We start from the raw sequence: 17,889 nt of genomic DNA, 5'->3' as shown, positions 1-17,889 counted from the left end.
TGATGATGGATTTCTTAACAGTGATTACTTTGAAGTGCCGTGACTGTGTGTTTGTAAGTAAGCACAGCTGCCAATTCACTGCAGCTTAGCAACAGCCAGGGGAGGGTTGTCGGCCAGGACACCGGGGAGAGAGAGAAACTCCCTTTTTTTCCCCCAACAGTGTCCAGCTGGACAGGCCGACGGGAGCTCAGTTTCCTGTCTTATCTGAAAGACGGCACCTCCAACAATACAGCACTCCCCCCAGCACTGAGCGGGAACGTCAGCCCAGACTGTGAGCTCTGAGCCCCACTGCTGGAACCCTATCATTAGAGGAACTGATAACAACAAACAAAAGGCAAAGTAATGCGGATGCTGGAAATCTGAAATAAACCCAGAAATAGCGGTCATGTAGCGGTGTGTGGCCACTGAGCTGGTGAAGAAGGAGGCAGTGCGAGGCCTTTGCTGTCACAGTGAGCTGGTGTTTAACCCTCTGCTCTCCTCCTGTCCTGTAGGTCGTGAGACGAGGCTGCCTCTCCGCATCAAGGGCGAGGGCCTGGGGCCGCAGCTGCAGCTCAACTTCGAGCGGCTGGACATCGGGAACGTGTTTGTCAGCTCCACACACACGTACGAGGTAAGGCTGGTCAGGGAGCGGCTGCCAGCAAAACAGCAATGGGCCGTGCGCAACGCAGGCCATTTAAAGCAATAATGGGGCTCAACGGGAAAACAGACTTACAGAAAACTTACAGAAAAACAGCTTAATAATCAAGGCTGAATTTAAGGACTTGCCGGAGTGTAGCTCAGCCCTGGCTCACTGGGAGCACTCTCACCTTCACCTCTGACCCCTCACTTCTGAATCAGAAGGTTGTAGGCCAAGTACCAAGTTGGGATTAAGCTGATGCTCCAGTGCAGCGCTGGGGGCGTGTTGTGTTGTCAGAAGTGTCGTGCTTCAGATGAGATGTTAAACCAAGGTCCCGTCTGTGCCTGTTCAGGTGGATGTTAAAGATCCTGTGGCGCTATTCGAAAAGAGAAGGGAGTTTCTCTCCCTCCCGGTGTCCCGGCCAACAATCCCCCAAGTAGAATCGGCCATTCACTCCACGGCTGTTTGTGGGACGGCAGCGTGCGCAACTTGGCTGCTGCGTCCTTCTACAAAACACACAGTCACTACACTTTACAGTAAATCCTGTGAAGTTGCTGGGAAAGCGCAGCAGGTCAGGCAGCATCTATGGAGAGAGGAAAATGAGTCAACATTTCAGGTCGATGACCAAAGGTCGCTGGGAACACTCAGCAGGTCAGGCAGCATCTATGGAGAGCAGGGATTTGAATGTAAGGACCTTTCCGGATGCTGTCTGACCTGCTGAGTGTTCCCAAGCGGCTTCTGTTTTTGTGCAAGGATTGTTAAATTCAAAACACTCCAAAATGCTTCGGATGAGACTTTAAACCAAGGTCCTGTCTGCGGCTGTTCAGGTGGACGTTAAAGATTCCGCTGCGCAACTTGGGAAGGGAAGCTTCTCCTGACGTCCGGGAAGGGAGTTTGTGGCCGGGACATGGGGACTTGATGCTGTGCTGGGAGGAGGGTTTAGAAGGGTCTTCCGATGGAACGATCAGCGAAGAGTCCTGCAGTCAGAAAGACTGGGACAGACGTGTGTTGAAGTTATTTTAGTTGAGGACAGAGAGGCTGAGAGCACCTGTTCAGTGTTCCTTTGTGTCCAAAAGCTTCAGCAAAAGGCTTAGGAATTGTGACTCCAGTTTCTACTCGCACGCATTCCAACACCCTGCGTGAATTATTCATCAATGTTCTTAGTGTAAACTTCAGCTGAAGTGAGTTCTGGGGTGTCTACATCTCCCATTAACACACTGCGTCTCATCCATATTCATGTCAGCTTTAATGAAACATCCTGCGCGGGTGGAGGTGGGGGGGCGGGGAAGCGAGGGGAATGGGAGGGAGTGTTGTTTGTGTGGTGTGTGACTGTGAAGACATTGAGATATTTCGCCGAGAGTGAGATGAATCCCAGACGTCGGAATCCTAATGGGAATTGGGAATGAGCAGCCAGGTCAACGATCAACTTTGCTTTGTCGAGGCGCTATTTGATGTTGATTTTATTTTATATATGCAATGCGTTGGAATTAAAAGCGTCTCCCAAACAGTTACACGGGCAAAGTAATTAGCAACCAAACAGCAAAATACTGCAGATGCTGGAAATCTGAACGAAAGCAGAAGTGGCCAGGAACCTTCAGCGGGTCGGGCAGCATCTATGGAGAGAAGGGATTTGATCCTTCCGGGTCCTTACATTCAAATCCCTTCTCTCCATAGATGCTGCCTGACCGGCTGAGTGTTCCCAGCGACTTCTGTTTTGATAATAACCCTTGCATTTGATACTTATGCCATCAAAGCACTTCACAGGATCTACTGAAAAGTATCGTGACTGTAATTTGTAGGCCATCGCGACAGCCATGGAGTGGGTGAGCAGTTTTATCTGGGGGATTGTTGGCCAGGGGAGCACGTTCACTGTTGCCCCCCAACCCCACTCTCCCTCTGAGTCATTGTAAGGAGGGGCCGGGGTGGGTGGGGGGGAGACAAAGGAAAGGGAAGTGGGGGGGTGACTGTGACATGGGAGCATCACCTCTTTCTCTTGGGACGTCCTTCTGATGTGAAAGGCGCTGTATAAAGGTCATTTGTTGTTTTTCAGCTTGTCCTGGTGAACAAGGGCGATATTGATGCCACCTACAGCCTGGAACCTCCACAGAACATCCTGGCCGCCTCCTTCACCTTTACCCCAGACACAGGGCTGCTGGCCTCAGGCGGGTACCAGGTCATGCAAGTCGTCTTCACATGCTTCGTTCTTGGGCAGTTCACAGAAGATTTCTACTTTGCCATCGAAGGGTCCCCTGATCGAGTCAAACTGACAATTGAGTAAGTCCTGTGGGTGGGCTCCAGAGCAAGTTCCTCAAGGAGCGGGGTGGCTACTAACACCCACCCACTGTCATCTCAACCAGCCCGAATCAGAGGTGATAGGTGCAGCAACCCAACGTGCAAAAGTGATATATAGTGGAGTCCTGTAGTGTAGCTCAGTGGTTAGAGCCCTCGCCTCGCAACTGAGAGATCTGTGTTTGATTCCTGGGCAGGGTGAAATGTTGGGCAAGTTTCCTTATTCCACACGCCTCTGATTACCCAACAGTAAGTAGGAACCTGGTTGTTATTCGATTGGCGGGTTGCTTTTCTGAAGATAATAATCCTTCAATTAAAATAATAATAATTTGGTCACTCAATCCGTGACTGTTTGTGGGACGCTGCTGTGTGCAATTGGCTTCTGCGTTTCGTCCACAAAGTATACAGTCAATTCACTTTACAGTATATTCTGTGAAGCGCTTTGAGACATCTCGGAGGTATGATAAGACTCTATATGAAAAACAAGGATTATTATTATACGGTGTGGGTGTGGTATAGTGATTCTCTTTCCTCACATGTTTACATCTGACACACACAATCGCATGAAAGTCTCTCTGGGGGAACTGTAAGCTCTGAAATAATACAACACTGGGCAGCTCTCCCAGTGCCTGTCTGCACACACACTCAGACACACACACACACACACAGACACAACCCAGCCATTACAACAACAACAACAAATTACATTTGTATAATACATTTCACATCAGGAGAACGTCCCAATGCACTGGATAGTCAGGGTTGGGATTAGGAGGGTGGAGGGCGGGGAGGGTAGAGGAAGCAGGGTGACCAAAGACATGGTTGAAGAGAAGGGTCTTAAATGAGGCAAGGGAGGGGCAAGGCAGAGGGACTGTGGGATGGAGTTCCAGAGGGTGGGGGCAGAGTGGCTGAAGGCCCACCCGCCAATGGTGCGGTGGGCAAGGCGGGGGACGTGAAGCAGGCCGGAGCCCCTGAGTGAGGGAATGGACAGGTTGGTAGGGGATTAGGAGGTGGCAAAGGTAGGGGGAGCAAGATCATGGAAGGCTTTGAAGGTGAGGACCAGTATTTTGAACTGTATCCTCTGTGTGATGGGAAGCCAGTGGAGTTGGGCGAGGATGGAGGTGATAGTGTCACGGAGCCTGGTGGGGAAGAGGACACGGGCTGCAGAGTTCTGGATGATCTACACTATGGAGGGAGGAGTTGGGGAGGCCGACAAGCAGTGAGTGCATCGTCAAGCCTCGATGTTATGAAGGTGTGTATGAGGGTGTCGGTGGCCTGCGGTGTGAGACAGTGGTGGAGCTGGGAGATGTTGCGGAGGTGGGGAAGGCAGAGCGGGTCATGGCGCAGATGTGGTGTAGAAAGGATAGTTGAGACTCAAACAAGGCCCCAAGGTTGCGGACTGGCTCAGTGAGGGGGAGTGAGCCCCATGGATGGTGATGGTTAGGATGGTTAGGAGGCGTTGACGAGAGCCAATCAGGAGCCTCGGTCTTGTTAACGTTCAACTGAAGAAAGTTATGCCTCAACCAGGACTTGATGTCTGACAGACATTCTGTCAGGTCAGCAGTGGGTCCTGGAGTTGAGGCAGAGAGAGAGAGAGTTGGGTGTCATCCGCATACATGTGGAAGTTGACCCCATGTCTGTGGATGATGTCACCAAGAGGGAGCATATAGATATTAATAATAATAATAATAATAATCCTTGCATTTGATATAGCGCTTTTCACGTCGGGAGGACGTCCCAAAGCGCTTCACAGAACACACTGTAAAGTGAATTGACTGTATATTTGTGGGCGAACGCGGCAGCCAATTGCGCACAGCAATGTCCCATAAACAGTCGTAGATTGAAAATGACCAATTTATTATTGTTTTTAGTTTTGGAGGGATTATTATTAGTCTCTGTGTGGAGTAAGGAAATTTGCCCAAGGTTTCGCCCTCTGCCTGGAAGTGAACTCAGGTCTCTCACTTGCAAAGCGAGTGCTCTAACCACTGAGCTACAGGACTCCACGAAGAGGAGGGGACCAAGGACAGAGCCCTGAGGAACGCTGCATGTGATGGTGCGGGGACTGGAGGAGAAGCTGTTAGTGGAGACACAGTGGAGACGGTGTGAGAGGTAGGATTCGAACCGGGCAAGGACAGGTCCATGAAGGTTGAGCTGAGAGTGGAGGTGTAGGAGGATAGAATTGTTGAAGGCAGCAGAGAGTCGAAGAGATAGAGAGAGCCCTGGCACAGATGAACAGAATGTCGTTAGTGACTTTGATCAGGGCATTACACAATGTCTATACACACACACACTCACTAGACATTAGAGCAGTAACCGTGTCTACACACACACATACACCAGACATTACAGCACAGTGACTGTGTCTATGCACACACACAGGCCATTAATAATTGTCAGCAATTTCCCAGCATCTCCGAGCAGTTCAGAGATTGGCTGGGGTGCAGCTTCACGTGAGCCTGAAGTTGGGTGGGGGGAGAGATGGGGGGGAGGAGGTGACCACAGACGCAATTAAAAAAGTAAATACTAAGGCAGAATGTGAAGAGAGACAGACAGAGAGGGGGCAAGATGGAGTTTATTTTCTCTCTTTGGCCATTCCTGTGGTCACCTCTCTCTCCAGCTCAGCGTCAGGCTCCGCCACTGTTATGCGCTCTGAGACATGACGTGTAGGTGGGATGCACGGAAATCTTGGTTTGGATACTCTTAAGCACGGTGATGGATTTCCGCATGTGGCAGACACCCAGCTGACAAAAAAAAGGACACTGTATAAATGGACCCTTCAGATTGTTGTTGCTGCTGTTGCTGTTGTTGTTGTTGAGGGAGGAATTCAAGTGATTAGCAGTGTAGGATTGGAAAGCAGATTCACTGGTGGAGTCCTGTAGCTCAGTGGTTAGAGCACTCACATCGCAAGTGAGAGGACCTGGGTGTGATCCCGGGCAGGGCGAAATATTGGGCAGGTTTCCTTACTCCACACGCCTCTGTTTACCCAGCAGTAAGTAGGAACCCAGTTGTTGGTTGATTTGTGAATCGCTTTTCCGGGGGTAATAATCCCTTCAATAATAATAATAATTTGGTCACTCAATCCGCAACTGTTTGTGGGACACTGCTGTAAGCAATTGGGCTGCCGTGTTTCACCCACAAATATACACAATCAATTCACCTTACAGTGTTTCCCGTGAAGCGCTTTGAGACGTTTCGAAGATGTGAAAAGATGTTATTTCAAATTCAAGGATTATTATTATTTATAGTGGGGTGTGGGGTTGGGGGTAAAGTAGCAACTGAGAGTGAACGTGTGTGGGCAAGGAGTGAAGTGACCTGTGTCTGGGGTGTGAGAGGCTTTTTCAAAGGGATTATTATCCCCGGAAAAGCGATCCACCAATCGACTAACAACAGGGTTCTTATTTACTGCTGGGTAAACAGAGGCTTGTGGTGGAGTAAGGAAACTTGCCCAATGCTTTGCCCTGCCCGGTAACGTGTGTGGACAAGGAGTGAAGTGACCTGTGTCTGGGTTGTGAGAGGCTGACACTGGGGGCTACAGGCTGCTGTGCTGTGCGGCGATTGTGTCGGGACCCCCTCACAACAGGGACCAGCGACCCCTCTAACCCGCTTCCTCCGAGATCACCGTGCTCCTGCTTAATACTACTTGGTTTTGTTTCCGAGTCAGGGAGAGACTCCACCTGGGTCTAGATTGACGGAGGGAGGGAGGGAGTGGGTTAGAGGGGTCGCTAGTCCCTGTTGTGAGGGGGTCCCGACACAATCGCCGCACAGCACAGCAGCCTGTAGCCCCCAGTGTCAGCCTCATTATCAGCTCGGAGTGCCCAGGATTCTGGTTACTGTTAAATTCAGTCTGAACTTTGAATCCAGTTCTCGTTCTGTCGTTCGTGAAAGAAACTTATGGGGAACAAGAACGACTTTGAAATGAAGGGCAAGATGTGGTGCGTGTGAGAAGCTGATAACAAAGCCAATGTATTAGCTGTATGAAATGGTGGGAATGTGTAGCCAGTAATGTGTCAGAGAGCAGCGTTGCAGCCTGTCCATCCATCCCCGGCTTGTGTTGTGAGAAACGCCAAGTCTTTCTCCCTCTCTGTGTGTTTGCGCGCAGTCACCTTGACTTGCTTTCATTATCATTGAAACGCGCTGAGCAGACACCTTGTGACTGCTAACAGCGCCTTCCCCCCCCCCCCACCCCCCCACCTCCCAGCTTCTCAGATGCTTTATTAATTGCTGCAGCCCGCCCTCCCCGCTCCAGCGTGTTACTAACGGCTTGTGTTCCGCAGGGGCTGTGTCATAGGACCCACGTTCCACTTCAGTTCGCCCACACTCAACTTCGGAGACGTCTCGTTTGGTGAGTACGTGGCGCACTAGTGCCCCCCAATGGCCCGTTAGTCTGAAACAAGCCCTTGGACAAACGGGTCGGTTTTCCTGCAGTTTTAAACACAGGAACATAGAAACAGGAGGAGGCCATTCAGCCCCTCCAGCCTGTTCCACCATTCTATAAGATCATGGCTGATCTGCACCTCAAGTCTAATTAACCGCCCTTGCCCCATATACCTTGATACCCTGACCTAACAAACATCTACCCACAACAACAACAAAATGACATTTATAGAGCGCCTTTCCCATCGGGAGGACGTCCCAAGGTGCTGGACAGTCAGAGGTCAGGACCTAAGCAGGGGGGAGGGGTGGGGTAAGGGGGAGGGGTGGGGTAGGGGGGAGGGAAGGCAGAGAGGTGGGAGGGCTACTGAAGGCACGATTGAAGAGGAGGGTCTTGAGACCGGCCTTGAAGGAGGTGAGGGAGGAAGCGAGGCCAAGGGACCATGGGATGGAGTTCCAGAGTGTGGGGGCAGAGAGGCTGAAAGCCCGGCCACTGATGGTAGGGTCGGGTCGGGCGGGAGACATGGAGCAGCCGGAGCTGAACGGAGGGAGTGGGCGGGTTGGTAGGGAGTCAGCAGGTCAGAGAGGTGGGAGGGGGCAATGCCATGGATGGCCTTAAAGGTGAGGACCAGGATCTTGAACTCGATCCTCTGGGGGATGGGGAGCCAGTGGAGTCGGGCGAGGGTGGGAGTGATGGGGTCGGGCGAGGGTGGGAGTGATGGGGTCGGGCGAGGGTGGGAGTGATGGGGTCGGGCGAGGGTGGGAGTGATGGGGTCGGGCGAGGGTGGGAGTGATGGGGTCGGGTGAGGGTGATGGGGTCGGGCGAGGGTGGGAGTGATGGGGTCACTGGTGCGTGAGAGTACATGAGCTGCAGAGGTTTGGATGATCTGCAGTTTGTGGAGGGAAGAGTTGTGAAGCCGATGAGGAGGGAGTTCCTGTAATCGAGCCTTGAGGTGACGAAGGTGTGGGTGGGGGTTTGGGGGCTGAGGGGTGAGGCAGTGGCGGAGTCTGGCAATGTTGCGGTGGTGGTGGTAGGCAGTGCCCGTCATGGTGCGGATGTGGGGGAGAAAGGACAGTTCAGGGTCAAACAAGACTCCCAGGTTCCTGACCGGCTTAGTGAGGTTGAGTGTGCAGCCATGGAGGCTGATGTTGCCAGTGCCCGAGGTGCGGAGGCGCTGGCACGAGCCAATCAGAAGGGCCTCGGTCTTGCTGACGTTCAGTTGGAGAAAGTTGTCCCTCGTCCAGGACTTGATGTTGGACAGGTTTGAAGATGTGAATGGATTCAGCCATAATTCACAGCCTTTTGGGGAGGGAGAGAGTTCCAGATTCCCACTGGCCTTTCACATAAAGGGATGGAATATTCCCAGGGAGACTCCCTGGCTGCCCTTTAGGGGGATGTTTAAGGTCGAGGGGAATGCGGAGCCCTCTGCCCGTCTCAGGTTGCGTGTTTTAGCTGCTGCTCCCAATCAGAGTTGCTTTCCCCCAAAATGCTCTGTCCTCTCCCTGCATTGTTGTTGTTGTTTTTGGCACAAACCTGACAGTTACACACTAGCATTTGATATAGTTTTTTTCACATCAGGAGGCCATTCTGAACCGCTTCTGTTACGTGTATTTGCACACAGTACTGTGCTCCATACAACCGTGATGTGAATGACCCATTTTATTTGGGAGATTGGCGGTGAAGGAGGGGGAAACACCCTTCTCTTTTTGCAACATGTCATGGGATCTTTAATGTCCATCTGAACAGGCAGATGAGACATTAGTTTAATGTCTCATCTGAAGGACGGCATCTCCGACAATGCAGTGGTCCCCCAGCTCTGTTCTGGAATGTCAGCTTGGAATATGAGTTCACCTGACACCCAACCTTCTGACTCGGAGCCGGGGCTGACACCGGTGCTTGTCAAAGATAATTGGATAAAAATTCGAAAAAGAATATTAAAGGTGGGCAGGTGAGCTGGAGATTAGGCCACCTATACATGGCCTGTGTCACCCGACTTACCTAATTTAGGCACAGGTTGGTGTGAACCAAAGCTTGGGGACCCCAGAGTGTACATTGGGGTAACTGCTGGAGTCTAACCATCCAAAACAGCATAGCTTGCTATTGAGAGCACTGTCAGGCAAGCTTTCCTGCTGCTTGTACAACAACTGCTAGGACAACAACCACAACAAAATTACATGTGTAAAGCTCCTTTCACATCGGGAGAACGTGCCAAGGCCTGGACATTCAACGTTACAGACCTGAGCTGGGGGTCAGGGTCGGGGAAGATGGAGGGTGGGGGGGGGGGTGGAAGAGGGTGATCGAAGGCACGGTCGAAGAGGAGGGTCTTGAGATGGGTCTTGAAGAAAGCAAGGGAGGGGGCGAGACAGAGGGACTGCGGGATGGAGTTCCCGAGAGTGGGGCAGAGTGGCTGAAGGTCCGCCTGCACAAGGGTAGAGCGAGCGAGGCGGGGGACATGAAGCAGGCTGGAGCCGACAGGATGGTAGGGGGTTAGGAGGTGGCAGAGGTCGGGGGAGCAAGGCATTGGAGGGCTTTGAGGGTGAGGACCAGGATCTTGAACTGTATCCTCTGTGTGAGGGGAAGCCAGTGGAGTCGGGTGAGGATGGTGGTGATGGGGTCACGGAGTTTGTGCGGGAGAGGACACGGGCTGCAGAGTTCTGGATGATCTGCAGCCTGTGGAGGGAGGAGTTGGGGGCCGACAAGGAATGAGTTTGCATAATCAAGCCTGGATGTTATGAATAGGACCACCCTACCCACTAGGCCTAAGGGTCAACGAGAGCTGAATGGGATAACTCTCTGCCCGCAGTGACTGGTCTGTTCTGCTGATGAGCCAGGCTGGGCTGTGCTGTCATCAGTGAGTGCCCTGGAATATTGCAAGAACCGGACTAGAGACTGTCACAGAGGGCTGGCTCGATTTGTTTTGTTGTCAACCTCGTCACTTTGAAGCCAATTCCCCTATCCACCTCCCCCCCTCCCCCCCCACCACCACCTGTCTAGTCCCCGGCCTTTATCAAATGCCTTTCACCCTCGCTCTGCACCCTCAAAGCTCTGGGATTCTCTCCCTCAATCCCCCCCCGCCTCACCCCATCTCGCTCCCCCCACCCCCCACTCAAATCCCGCCTAAAGACCTTCCTTTTTGATGGTGCTTACGGTCACCTCCCACCTCCCTCTCCCCCTGGTCGGGGTCAGACTCCGCTACTGATAAGCGCTCCAGGACGTTATATAAATGCCTGTTGTTGTTGTTGGAGCTGTGTGGTTGCAATGTGGCAGGTGGGTTGCCGCAGGGTGACGCTGCTGTGACAGCAGAAGGTTGATCTTGTAATAATCTCAGCGTTGGTCGGTCTGCCCACAGGTTAATTGCTACACACTGTTGTGTTTGGCTTACTGTGAGCTGAGAGTGGAGGGCTGATTACAGGACTGCCAGTGACTGAGAGCTGAGTCGGACTCTCACACAGAGCCCCGGCCAGCACGATATTCCTGAGAAAGATATTGAGCAGAACAGTATTACACCCAGTCTGTGAATGCCTCTCCAATGGCTTGGAGATGTTTGTGCTGGCAGAATGCCCGGTACAGCACAGGCAATGTGCTGCGAGCCGACTCCTGGCTTGTCACAGCAAGGATTATTATTATTATAAAGTGTGAGATGGTGTCCCAGGCTGTTGTCAGCACCGACAGGGGGTCCTCACACAATCACCAGGAGTCTCACTATCCAACCTCTCTCCTCCTCCTCTCCGTCTCCCTCCTCCTCTCCGTCTCCCTCCTCCTCTCCGTCTCCCTCCTCCTCTCCGTCTCCCTCCTCCTCTCCGTTTCCCTCCTCATCTCTGTCTCCCTCCTCCTCTCTGTCTTGGGCCTTCAGCCTCTCTGCCCCCACCTACTGGAACTCCAACTGACAGTCCCTTTGCCTCACTCCCTCCTAAAGGGTCACCAGGGCTCCTGTGTTCCTTATTTCCTGAATGTCTTTGCTGCTTTCAACACCATCAACCACTCCATCCTTCTACACTGGCTCTACCCCACGGTTCTGTCCTATCCTGGTTTCACTCTTACCTTCCCATCTTCATTGTTGGATTACCTTTAAGAAAATAAGGACCAATTAACTAGGACCATTGAACGGGGATCAGGAGTAGAAAAGCAGGAAGCAGGGAGATCTGACTGGAGGCTTTTTGGTTGGATTGCTTTGATGTGTAACTTGCGAGCTGAGAATAAAAGAGTTTTCTTCAGATTGTGTGTTCAGAACATAACATTAATTTTGTTTTGTCTTAATATGCTTCACCTTCTGTACCTACACAGTCCCATGCAGTGTTCTTCAGGGCTTTATCCTCGTTCCTCTCCTCCTCACTATCTATCTTCTCCTTGGTGACAGCATCTGCAGACGTGGGGTCCATTTCCACAGGTATGCGGATGACACCCAACTCTATCTCTCTGCCTCCACTCTCGCTTCCAGGACCACTATTATCCTGACTGATTGCCTGTCAGATGCCTCTAACTTTCTACAGCTGAATGTCACCGAGACCAGAGAGAGAGTTTGTGGAATAGTAAAAGGAAATGTCAGACATCACAGAGGAGAGATAAAGCAGAGAGATAAGAAATTGGGATCTGTACGGTTTTAACCGATCAATAATTAATCTGCTCTGGATAAAGTCTTTTATTAAATGTAATTTCTATTTACAATCCAGGTTTCCCGAGCGTGATAACCTGCTGCCTGACAAACTCCTCGCTGGTCCCCATGACATTTGACCTGCGAGTCTCTGGTGACGGAACGGGAGAGCCCAGTCTGACCAGCCTCAAGTACATCTCGAAAATCAGGCAGCCTAGGAAGGGCAAAGGAGGGGCAAACCCCAAGGAGTTCACTATAGAGCCCTTCCATGGGGTGGTCAGATCCCAGGGCAAAATGGACCTGCAGGTATTGCCACGTGGCCTCACACTGAGCACAGGCGTGAGATTATTTTTTCCCCCAAAAAAATGTATCCATCAATCCACGACTGTTTGTGGGACACTGCTGTGCGCAATTGGCTGCCGTGTTTTGCCCACAAAATATAGTCAAATCACTTTACAGTATATTCTGTGAAGTGCTTTCAGATGTGTTATATCAAATGCAAGGATTATTAGTGATAATAATATTATCTTTGCAGATGATCCATTGCTTGCATGCATCTGTATTGTTTTAACAGATTAATAATTAACCTGCTCTGGAGGGAGAGAGCAAGTGTATTGACTGCATTTGTAGGTGAACATGCAGCTAATCAGTGTGCATTGTCCTGACAAGACATGATAATAATCCTTGCATTGATCCAGCACCTTTCAGGAAGACAGGAATCCCAACGCCACTTCACAGGATTTACTGTAAAGTGCAGTGTCTGTGTGTTTTGTCGGCAATTTACAACAACAGTATTTGACAACCAGCCATTGAGCGAGAGACCAATTTTATCTGAAGGATTGTTGGCCAGGACACCAGCAGAGAGAAACTCCCTTCTCTTTGCAAACAGTGCCATGGGATCTTTAACATCCATCTAAACAGGCAGACGGGACCTTGGTTTAATGTCCCATTGTCACACTTCTGACAATGCAACACCCCCCAGCACTGCATTGTGCTGGAGTGTCAGCCTAGACTATAGGAGTTCCAAGTCCTAGACTATAGTGCAAGTGAGAGACCTGAGTTCAATTCCAGGCAAAGGGCCAAAGGAGGACGTCCCAAAGCGCTTCACAGAACACACTGTAAAGTGAATTGACTGTATATTTGTGGGTGAACGCAGCAGCCAATTGCACACAGCAATGTCCCACAAACAGTCGTGGATTGAAAATGACCAATTTATTATTGGTTTTGGTTTTGGAGGGATTATTATTAGGCTCTGTGTGGAGTAAGGAAACTTGCCCAAGGTTTCGCCCTGACCTGCCTGGAATTGAACCCAGGTGTCTCGCTTGCAAGTAAATAAGTAATAATAATAATTTAGTAACACAATCCACAACTGTTTGTGGGTCGCTGCTGTGCGCAATTGGCCGCCGTGTTTGCCCACAAATATGCAGTCAATTCACTTTGCAGTATATCCTGTGAAGCGCTTTGGTCTAGAAGACGTGAAAAGCGCTATATCAAATGCAAGGATTATTATTATTATATTTCAGTGTGTGCAATTTGGCTATCATGTTCGGAGCGGGGGGAGGGGAGCGAATGTGGGGGATTGGGGGGAAGGGGTTTGAGACTGTTGGGGACAGCCAGGAGCGACCTCATGCTCAGTGACGGAGCTCTGTGATAACCAGGGGATGTGTGAAGCCAGAACCAGCCGAGCTCCCCTTGAACGTCACTGTCAGACTTTGAGAAACTGCTATCAGAACCTTGGCTTTAGAACAACTTGTGTTGCTCCAGTGCCTTTCACTTCAAAGTTTCACAACCTGCTTTAACGAGCGAGGTTAATTAGAAATGAAGTAAATGTTGTCACAGAGCCAAATCCGGCAGCTGATGTGCACCTGGGATGTCCTCTAGTTTGCAGCTCAGAGAGAGAGCAATCATGTGTGCTCGCTCGCTCGCTCACTGTAATGTCACCATTTATTATTCACTCCACTTTCTAGCTCTTTCCCCTTCATCACAGGCAGCTCAATCAACTCTCCCCACGCTGTCTGCCTCACTCACTCACTTACTCACTCAGTCACTCTGGCCTCTGAGGCAGAAGGTTGTGGATTCAGGCTATTCAGCTCTTAACCCTGCAGCCAACGCCCTAACGGGAAGGTTGGTCCTAGCTGGACAAGCAGCGGGAAAACTTGCTGGACAGCAATATCAATGGCAAGCTGTGTGGATTTAGCTGGTTAGACTCCAGCAATTACCTCAATGCACACTCTGGGCACCCCAAGCCTTGGCTCTTGTCAACCTGTGCCTAATACTTTCTGGAATTAGGTAAGCAGGATACATCCCTCAAGGGAGAGAGAGAGAGAGCGTTCCATTCCAACAATCTATCTTTGGGATTTCCATGTGTGCCTGGAATTCTCAGCTTGGTTTGGATCCTTTTAAGCACGGTGTTGGGTTTCCGCGTGTGTCAGACACCCGGCTGGGCAAACAAAAAAGGCCCACATCAGGGTTTTGAGCTCTCAGTCTAGGCTACTGGGGCAGTGCAACATTTTCAGAGGTGCCATCCTTCAGATCAGACTTTGAATTGAGGCCCCGTGTGGGGCTGTTCAGGTTGATGTTAAACATCTCATGGCGCTATTTGAAAAGAGAAGGGATTTTCTCTCTCCCAGTATCCAGGCCGATAATCCCTCAAATAAAATTTGTCGCTCACTCCATGGCTGTTTGTGGGCACATTGCTGTGCGCGAACTGGCTGTCATGTTTGCCCACAAAATACACAGGTGACACTGTTTTGAGATGTTTTGACAATGTGCTGGAGTGCTGTTATTATGGTAAACCCCTGATATCTCAACCCTGGCTTAACTTGTCACTATCACTTAAGTCACCATGCTGTCAATATCCCAGACTCATTCATTTATATGTTTATACATTTGCTTGACTTGTAGCTCTGGAGAACTCGTCACCGAGATCTTTTCGCTTGGAGTGTTGAGTTATCGGGAGTTTACTGTATGTGTGTTAATGTCTCACTGAGGTGTTCCTCCCAGGCAGGGCGAAAGCTTCGGCAAGTTTTCTTATTCCACATGCCTCTGTTTGTCTAGCAGTAATTAGGAACCCAGATAGTCAATTGGTGGATTGTTTTTCCGTGGGTAATAATCCCTTCAAAAATATACATAAATAAAAAAATGTGGTAACTCAATCCACGGCTGTTTGTGGGATGCTGCTTGTGCAATTGGCTGCCGTGTTTCGCCCACAAAGTATACAGTGAAATCACTTTACAGTCTATCCTGTGAAGGGCTTTGAAATGTCTAGAATACATGATAAGGCGCTGTATCAAATGCAAGGATAATTATTATTTTATTATTATTGCCCGTGTCTCTGGCAGATCACGCTGTGCTCCAACTCACTGAAGAAGTATGAGTTGGCCTTGGTTGTGGATATTGAGAACGTTCATGAGGAAGTGATGGGGATCCCTATTCAGGCCCGGTAAGCCTCTCCTCTCTCTCAGCTCAACTCCATCCCAGCCCCAGACGCTCAGCCACAGAGAGAGCACAGCATCAATATTTAATAACCTGAAAGTACATTATGGCATTAAGAGAGACTTCAGTCCATTACAGCTTTAAGCCCCTGCAGAATTAGCTTGTTAAGTGTTTCTTTATGCTTAATTTCTGTTATTTCTGCTCTGTCGATCGCGGGCCAGAGGGACTGATATGCTGCATTTCACAACCCCTGAATTTGGTGAATCAGGCGTAATTTTGAAGCCGGTTGTTAACCCCCACCCACAGAAAATTAACCCCCACCCACAGAAAATTAACCTCCACCCACAGAAAATGAACCCTCACCCACAGAAAAAAAGGTGGATAAGACTGTGGCCAAAATAGGACCCAGTATGGGATCCAGTATAGAGAACTGGTTAGAGGTATAATGTGATTTTTATGTATTTTCCAAAATGACTGGTTTAATGGTGTAAATACTCTGCTGTGCTCTTCCCCCTGCTGTTGATGGTGGGTCAGTGTGATGTGAGGAGTGCTGTTCTTCTGGAGCCGGAGCTCTGATCACTGTGTGTCTTGCCCTCTCTTGTCCTCACAGCTGTGTGGTGCCCAATGTGCAGCTGCTGACCTCCGAGCTGCAGTTTCAACGATGCTTTCTCAAGTACCCGTATCAGAAAATAGTCAGACTTTACAACAGCAGCAAGCTTCCAGCATGCTACGGGATAATTGAGCAGGTCAGTGCTCATTACAATGGCTCAGAGCTCCGACGCCTCCCATCCCATTCCCTGCTCTCTCCCCATGGTGTCTGTGCTGGTGCTCGCTCCCCCACTGGAGCTCTCTACTCTAACCCCATTCCCTGCTCTCTCCCTATCATTTCTGTGCTGGTGCTCGCTCCCCCACTGGTCAAAAAGTTGTGCGTTCGAGTCTCACTTTGGGACTTTGAGCTCAGGGTCCATCTGCCTGTTCAGGTGGATGTTAAAGATCCCTTACACTGTTAGAAAAGCGATCAGAATCTTACTCAGTGTCCTAGCCCACAATCCCCCGGCTACATTGGCCATTCCCCTCATGGCTGTTTGTCGAACCTTGTTCGTGTGAATTGGCTGCCAAGTTTGCCTGCACTGCACAGACTACACAACTCTGACAGCAATTACTTTGTAATCAATTGCAACGATTATTTTCACTGAAGAGAGAAATTCCCCCTGAAGTTTCATTTACTCTATTTCTTAGCACTTCAGAGCATCTATCACCCTTGTATGTGTGTGTGTTGTGTGTTTGTGTGTGTGAGAGTTAGAGAGGGGGGTAAGTGGGGTCACCCTGGAACTGAACTGGCTCCAAAGTGATGTGATGGACAACGGAATGTCAGAGTTGAGCCCATCACCTGTGGCGGTCTCCAGTCCCAGGTCTTGTCCCAGGCAGGTCCACACCTACTCCAGGGCACTGGTGACAGCACCTGGAAGGGCAGATCAGTCACTGGGACGAATCCTCCCATCAGCTTCTCATGATCTCTCTGCCGCCTGCAACACTGTCCACCACCTCTCCTCTCAGTTCCACCTTCATGGTTCTCCTGGTTTCACTCTTACCCAATCTCAAAGTCTCCACTTTGTCTCTTCAACTGGCTTCTCCTCCCTCCTCCACACTATCACGTGTGGAATTGCTCAGCGCTCTAACCTCGGTTCTCTTTAATGTCTACATCATCCCAGGCAAGGGGTTAACTTCCACATGTATGGAGATAGCACCCTCTATGTCTTTGCCTCCACCCCCTGACCCCAGGACCACTGCCATACTGACTGAACGGGATTGATGGAACAGTGATGCTGGGAGAGAGCCTGCCACTTTGGTCTCAGACATATCCATTTTTAAGTTAATTGAAGCCTTGCAGTGGGAGAAGCTGATCCTCCTCCATTGCTCTTGACCTGATTGAGCAGTAACCTCTGCCCCTGCCCTTCCATCTACTATCCCCTCCACATCTTGCCCTCACAAACTGGCCACTACCCATCCCTCCCTCCACACCTTCGAACCTGTCTCCCACTCCTCTCTCACCACCATTATTAACCGGCATGAAACTGACCACCTGCTCCCTCGATCCCATCCCTACCCCTCTCCTTACCTTCCAGTTCAACCTTCTGGGTTGATGAGGACGAGGAGGCAGAGGTTCATCAAATTGAGGCTTGACTATGCACTCCCTGCTTGTCGGCCCCCAACTCCTCCCTCCACAGGCTGTAGATCATCCAGAACTCTGCAGCCCGTGTCCTCTCCCGCACCAAACTCCGTGACCCTATCACCCCCATCCTCACCCGACTCCACGGGTTTCCCATCACACAGAGGATACAGTTCAAAATCCTGGTCCTCACCTTCAGCGCCCTCCATCGCCTTGCTCCCCCCGAACTCTGCGATCCTCTACCCTCCTACCATCCTGCCCGCTCCCTCCGATCAGTGGGCTCCGGCCTGCTTCACGTGCCCCGCATCACCCGCCCCACCATTGGCGGATGGGCCTTCTACATTCTGCCCCTATCCTCTGGAACTCCATCCTGTGTCCCTCTGCCTTGCCCCCTCCCTTGCCTCCTTCAAGACCCA

General features: G+C 50.6%; 1 protein-coding gene across 1 annotated transcript in view; it reads left to right on the top strand.

Moving 5' to 3' along the window:
• The window catches only part of LOC103191034 (hydrocephalus-inducing protein-like), an 85,373-nt gene that overhangs the window by 52,374 nt on the left and 15,110 nt on the right, over nt 1-17,889 (top strand). Inside the window, exons 9-14 of the mRNA XM_042340433.1 lie at nt 492-610; nt 2,667-2,890; nt 7,180-7,247; nt 11,948-12,174; nt 15,210-15,310; nt 15,914-16,049. Coding sequence (XP_042196367.1) covers nt 492-610; nt 2,667-2,890; nt 7,180-7,247; nt 11,948-12,174; nt 15,210-15,310; nt 15,914-16,049 — 875 coding nt within the window. The remainder of the gene's footprint in view (nt 1-491; nt 611-2,666; nt 2,891-7,179; nt 7,248-11,947; nt 12,175-15,209; nt 15,311-15,913; nt 16,050-17,889) is intronic.

The sequence above is a fragment of the Callorhinchus milii genome, unplaced genomic scaffold, assembly GCF_018977255.1.
Source record: "Callorhinchus milii isolate IMCB2004 unplaced genomic scaffold, IMCB_Cmil_1.0 Scaffold14, whole genome shotgun sequence".
In the NCBI taxonomy this organism is placed as follows: Eukaryota; Metazoa; Chordata; class Chondrichthyes; order Chimaeriformes; family Callorhinchidae; genus Callorhinchus; species Callorhinchus milii.
This window is presented reverse-complemented; position numbering and strand designations above follow the sequence as displayed.